Source organism: Nannospalax galili, unplaced genomic scaffold, assembly GCF_000622305.1.
Source record: "Nannospalax galili isolate Female #2095 unplaced genomic scaffold, S.galili_v1.0 scaffold2812, whole genome shotgun sequence".
NCBI lineage: Eukaryota > Metazoa > Chordata > Mammalia > Rodentia > Spalacidae > Nannospalax > Nannospalax galili.
In genome coordinates, this window is record NW_008330781.1 from 192,888 (window position 1) to 199,507 (window position 6,620).

The 6,620-nt window shown below is 42.9% G+C and overlaps 2 gene segments (V, D, J or C); both read right to left on the reverse strand.

Annotated features, from left to right (window-relative positions):
* Positions 1-1,547: 1,547 nt before the first annotated feature.
* LOC115067616 lies at positions 1,548-2,356 on the reverse strand. The segment is given in 2 exon segments: positions 1,548-1,861; positions 2,242-2,356. Coding segments are annotated over 2 exon segments (372 nt in total).
* Positions 2,357-2,482: 126 nt separating this feature from the next.
* Positions 2,483-3,268, reverse strand: LOC115067617. The segment is given in 2 exon segments: positions 2,483-2,931; positions 3,117-3,268. Coding segments are annotated over 2 exon segments (507 nt in total).
* Positions 3,269-6,620: the final 3,352 nt, after the last annotated feature.

Sequence of the window (6,620 nt, forward strand, 5' to 3'; positions counted from 1 at the left end):
AGCATGCATAACACCTTCTAGCACTATGAAAGCTAGCCAGTAAAGATGAAGTTCTGATGTCTGCACAGCTTGATTTCTCCTTGTTTGTTATATAACTCATATTTGCAGTGTCATCAGTTGGATCTTACCATCAAGTTCTGGTGAGTAACCAAGAGCAGGGCCAATGACCTGATTGTTTGAGGGCCTACGGTATCCCCAATCAACAGCCGGAAGCTGAGAGGGCATCCATTCTTGGCATTAAGGATTTATTTTTAGACCTATGATGTCTACAAGCATCAATGACCCAGTATTCTAAGGTCCACCTTTTAATCTATTTTTATAATGTATAACACACAGCATAGCAGCATGTAGAAGAAGAAAACTAATTCCTATCTCTCACCATGCACAAAACTCAACTCCAAATGGATGAAGGAACTCATCATAAGACCTGATATCCTGAATCAGACAGAGGAGAAAGTATTGAAACTTAAATGCACAGGAAAGGCCTTCTGAACTGCACTCCTATAGCACAAGTATTTGGTCCAACAATTAACAAATGGGACCACATTAAACTAAAAAGCATCTGAACATTAAGGAACACTATCATCCAAGTGAAGTAGCAACGTGCAGAACAGGGAAACGCCTTTACCAGCTATTATGCTGACAAAGGATTATTATCTACAGTATACCAAGAACTAAAAAAAGCAAATAACCAAAGTAAAATCTGTGACAAGGAGATGAAAAGTTCTCTAAATACGAAATGCAAATGGCTTGACTGAAATGCTTTAAAAAAGGTTCAGCGTCTTTAGCCATCAGAGAAATGAAAATTAAAACCACTTTGAGATTTTATCCCACTGTTGGTGGGAGTGTAAAGTGGTGTAGTCCCTATGGAAATCGGTATGGAGATGCCTCAGAAAGTTTGAAATTGATCTACCATATGATACAGTCACATCACTCGAGTATACACCCAAAACACTATACACTACTTGAGAAATACCTGTTCATCCATGTTCACTGCTGCCCTTTCACAGTAGCCAGAAATTGGAAACAACAGAGATGTCCATAAACTGATGAATGGATGATGAAGGTCTGGTACATTCACACACTGGAATATTATTCAGTTCTTTAAAAAAATGGAATAAGATTCACACGTAAATGTTAGAACTGGAAACAGTCATCTGGGGTAAGGCAGCCCATACCCAGAAACACAAATGTTTCATGTTCTGTTTCATAGCTAGATGCTAGTTTAAAAATCCTAGACATGAGGTTTCAGTTTGAAAATCCAGAGAAGTCAGGAGACTAATAAATGTTCCTGGGGGTGGTCTCCTGTATGATCTATTTTTGACTACAAAAATTCAAAATAACATATTAAAAGAAAGATGCTACTGGTAACTGTTTCCAGTTACGTACAGGAGGTTTTACTTCGAATTAGACTTCTGACCCAGACCGCAGATGAAGCAATCACAGTTTCACCCTTCTTGTCGGGGACGTGCAGGTGTGCCTCTCAGCTGGACTCCGAGAGGGGCCACGCTTAGGAGCTCCAGTTTTTGTTCAGCTGTACTGTCATTTCAAGCACTGTGGGTAAGTTCCCAGAGAGCACAGAAATACTTTGCTGAATCTTCCAGCTGCAAGGCTGAAATGATGAGGCTGATGGACATGGCTGATCTCTGGAAGGAGACAGAATAGCGACCACTCTTTTCATTTCGACTAGAAGAAATTTGACGAAGAAGGAAAATCATCTCTCCACCGGGAAGCTGCTTGTACCAAAAAAGATGGTATAAGGTCTGACTTGTTTCATATGAACAATCCAGGGTGACCGCTTCTCCCTCCTGTCTGCTTGTGGCTGGTTGGACTTGAGTCACTTTCTGGGCCACAGTGGATCCTGTTGAACAATCAGAATGGACAACTGATCATTTGATGTTGAGTGAAACATTGTAAGAATTAAATTAAGACCCAAAGAGAAGCCGGACTAAAGACACATTCCACTTGCTTTTCTCCCATCTCTGCTCCTCCTCGGGTCCATGTGAAATACTCTATGCCTCAGTGCAAACCTTCAACCTTAATATCTTAATTCTATGTGAATCATCCATACCAGAGAAGGCCAAGGCCATGAGCACACACAGACAAAAATAAGACAAACTGAAGACATACTCTGCTTGCTTTTCTCCCATCTCCACTCCTCCTCAGGTCCATGCGAAGCACTCTACACCTGGGTGCAATGCTTTGACCTTAATATCTTAACTCTATGTGAATCATCCATACCAGAGAAGGCCAAGGCCATGAGCACACACAGAGGGCTGGGGGGAGGCACGTGGCACATGTCCTGCACAAATGTGTCTGTTCTGCCCCAGCTCAGAGTTCAGTGTCTCTGAGTGGTGTCAGTTTGCAGATGTACTTCCCGGGTTCTTATGCTGTGCACAGGAAGTGAGGTTACACAAGATCATGGGCCACACATTCTGTGCACAGAGAGAAAAAGTGCAGCTTCCAACAAATTTTTTCTTGCTTAGCCATCTTTCTTGGTGATTAAAACATACAGAATGTAAAAGGGAGCAAGAGAAAATCCACTCCTGTGCCTCTCTGCTGAACTCCAAGAAGGGCCATGCTTAAGGAGCTCCAGTTTTTGTTCAGCTTGTAGTATCTTTTCAAACACTGTGAATTCCCCAAGAGCACAGAAATACTTCGCTGAATCTTCCAGCTGCAAGGCTGAAATGGTGAGGCTGATGGACATGGCTGATCTCTGGAAGGAGACAGAATAGCGACCACTCTTTTCATTTCGACTAGAAGAAATTTGACGAAGAAGGAAAATCATCTCTCCACCGGGAAGCTGCTTGTACCAAAAAAGATGGTATAAGGTCTGACTTGTTTCATATGAACAATCCAGGGTGACCGCTTCTCCCTCCTGTCTGCTTGTGGCTGGTTGGACTTGAGTCACTTTCTGGGCCACAGTGGATCCTGTTGAACAATCAGAATGGACAACTGATCATTTGATGTTGAGTGAAACATTGTAAGAATTAAATTAACTTAAGACCCAAAGGGAAGCCAGACTGAAGACACATTCCACTTGCTTTTCTCCCATGTCTGCTCTTCCTCAGGTCCCTGTGAGACACCGTATGCCTCAGTGCAAACCTTCACCATACCAGAGAAGGCCAAGGCCATGAGCACACACAGAGGGCTGGGGGGAGGCACGTGGCACATGTCCTGCACAAATGTGTCTGTTCTGCTTCAGCTCAGTGTTCAGTGTCTCTGAGTGGTGTCAGTGTGCATATGCGAAGTCTGGGTTTTTATACTGTACACCTACCAGGAAGTGAGTTTTCATACGGTCCTGGGCCACAAGTTCTGTGTACAGAGAGAAAAAACACAACTCCCAACAAATTTTTACTTGCCTAGTTGTCTTTCTTGGTGCTTAAAATAAGCAGCACTTCAAAAAGAACATGAGAAAATTCATTCCTGTTAAGGGATGAGGCTGAGGTGAACTACACATCTAACTGCTTTACACACACTGGTGCCAGTTAGTGGTATAATTTGGGGGACCCATTCAAAGTCAAATTCGTTATTAGCTATGGGCACACTATGAGATACAGATCATTCACATATATTTAGTTGTCTCTACCCATTATCTAATAAAATTAATGAAGAGAAAAGCCCCTCATGGATCTGTGCATTTCTCTGTGGAAGCACTGGTATCTAAAAGAATTGCAACACTTCTTCTGTCCGTACTAACTTCTAGGGTAATTTTAATTATGCAACTAACAAACATCCTTCTAAATCAGGTGATAAAAGGCAGTCCCTCAGAAATTCAGAAGCTTTTCCTTTGCTTGTGTTTTATAAAATTATATCAAGAATAAAATATTTGTCTTTGGGGGCTGGGATGATGACACATGGTAAAGTGCTTGCTGTGGAAACATGAGGTTGTGTGCTTTTCCTCTCCATCGTCTACATAAAAAACAGGTGTCGTGGGGTCTCCGGTAATCCTAGCCCCTGGAAGCAGAGACAGGAGAATCCCAGGGTCTTACTGGTCAACCAGACTAGCCCAGTAGGTGAGTCCCACGTTCAGTGAGAGGTGCTATGTGAGAAAACTGGAGAACATTAAAGGGAGACGGTGCCAAGTTCTAGCCTCCATTCACACACCCACACATGAACACACACACACACGTGAACACACATGCAAACACATGTGAACACACACGCGAACACACCCACCCACACATGAACACACCCACACATGTGAACACACACGTGAACACACCTGCTCACGTGAACACACCCACACATGTGAACACACCTGCCCACATGAACACACATGTGAACATACGTGAATACACCTGCTCACGTGAACACACCCACACACATGAACACACACGCGAACACACATGTGAACACACACGTGAACACACACACATTTACAAACACTAGTTTTAAAACCCACCTTTGTAGAAAAATAACTTTAAACATCTAACATCGAGTTTCATTTAGAAGGTATTTAAGAGGCTGAATTGCACTCACTACATTATATGTCCTAGGATTGTCCTGACGTCACACTTTTTCTCCCACTCATCTGAAGTATGAAGTTTCATTTGTTAAATTATATATGTTCTTTATTTTATGTATTATTTCTATTTTATGTGTATAAGTATATTGCCTGCATGTATGTACATGCACCTGTGTCCTGCAGTGCCTGTGGTAGTCAGAAGAGGGACCGAAAGAATTCCCTGGAACTGGAATTACAGTTGTTAGCTGCCCTATGGGTCCTGAGGATTGAACTCCTGTCCTCTGCAAGAGCAGCCAGTGTTCTTAACCACTGGGCCAACACTCCAGTCCTATTTGTTCTCATCCTCTAATCCTGTCTCGAAGCTACTTATCTCTGCAAAAGGAGAGCAGACATTCAGAGTACATGAGGCATCGATGATGCTCTTTTACAAACTGTAACAATCAGCAAATGACTGGATGTTGCATGAGTGACAGCTTGCTGACTCCTGATGTACAGCACCTGCCATGTGACAGTTAGCTATCATGCACATTCTTTTACAAGAGTCTACTAAAACATTTTTCTCATTTTTAAATTGGGTCATTTGTTCTCTTTTGAGTTGTAAGAACTTTTTAGATATTCTATTTAAAGTTCTCTGAGCAATATGTGCTTCAAGTATTTTCTCCTAGTCGCTTGTCTCTTTGTTTTCTTAAAGATGCCCAGACCACTGCCCAGAAAATTTCAAAGGAATGCTGACTAAATTTAGGAAGGTTCATTAAATCCAGAATAATAAGCTAGAAGATTCAATAGCTTTAACCCTCCTCCACCGACCCAGACTCTTCTATTAAGTTCAATGAAGTATCACTGACTTCAAAGGGACATTAGTTAATGATTTGTTATTTTATTTGTACAGTGTTTTGATTTCAGGTATGTTTATTGAAGACCAGAAGTGGATAACAGAGCCTCCGTGTGGGTGCTGGGTGTCAAACCCGGGGCCTTTGGAAGAACAACAAGTGCTCTTATCTCCTCAACTGTCTCTTCAACAGCAAAGAGACTTTGCTTTGAGAAATTAACTAACACTTCTGGATAAAAATGTAAACCAGAAGTTGCCTTTGTGTGACTTAGTGAAGACAAGTCAGAATAAAGAAACAGAAAACTGTATCCCAAAGAGAGAAACAGGAAATGCTTCAGGACTCCATGAAGGAAGTGACAGACGTGAAAAGAGAAGGAAGGAGGAGTGTGAGCCGTGACAACCTGAGCTTACAGTTCTCTGGTTGGGGGCAGAGGGAGCACAGCAGTCTCTGAAAGGAAAGGCAGACACGAGGCAGATGTCAGTCCTACTTTCAGGAAAAGCCCACAGCAATAATAAGCCTCAAATCCAGTTTCTAGGTATTGGTGACACAGTGAATTCTGCAGCAAACAGGCAGAGATGGAGAGAAATGTAGTTTTGTCAGTGTTTGACTCTGGGCAGAGATGGAATACTTTCCAGAGAGATCTGTCTTTAAAAAGTGCTACCCTGGCAAGCGAGATAGCTCTGGGTAAAGGTACCTTCTGACAATTCTAATGATCCATGTTCGATCCCCAGGACATGTATGGTGGATGGAGAGAAGACTCCCTCAAGTTGATCTCTAACCTCCACAAGCACAATGTAAAAAAAACCCATCCCCCATAAATAATAAACAAACATACATAATAAATGAACTAGGCTAACTTAAGGGTGCTCAGATCAGTAAACAACCACCAGCCCAGGGGCCTCAGTTTGGCTACAGCACCAGGGTGAGGGAAGGGCCAGAGAGGCAGCTGTGGCAAGCAGGAGGGTTATATACTGTGGAGTCCAAAGTACAGAGAGCAGAAAGCTCTGCTCCTCTGGGAAGTGCATGAGGAGAGCCAGCCCCTCCTTCAGTGCCTGGAAAGAGATCCATGAACTGAGAACAGCCCTGGGGTTTGATAGCTCCAAGCCAGACACCAGTGATGGGTCAAAGTCTGGGGCCACAGTCCTAAGTAGTGTTATCTGCAAACTTGACACAACCTAGAGTCATCTGAAAGTGACTCTCAACTGAGGAAAGGCCCAGATCATATTGGCCTGTGAGCATGTCTTTGGGGGATTGTCTTGATTGTTAACTGACATAGGCCCAGCCCACTGTGAGGTCCACATTCCTTGGGTAGATGCTCCTAG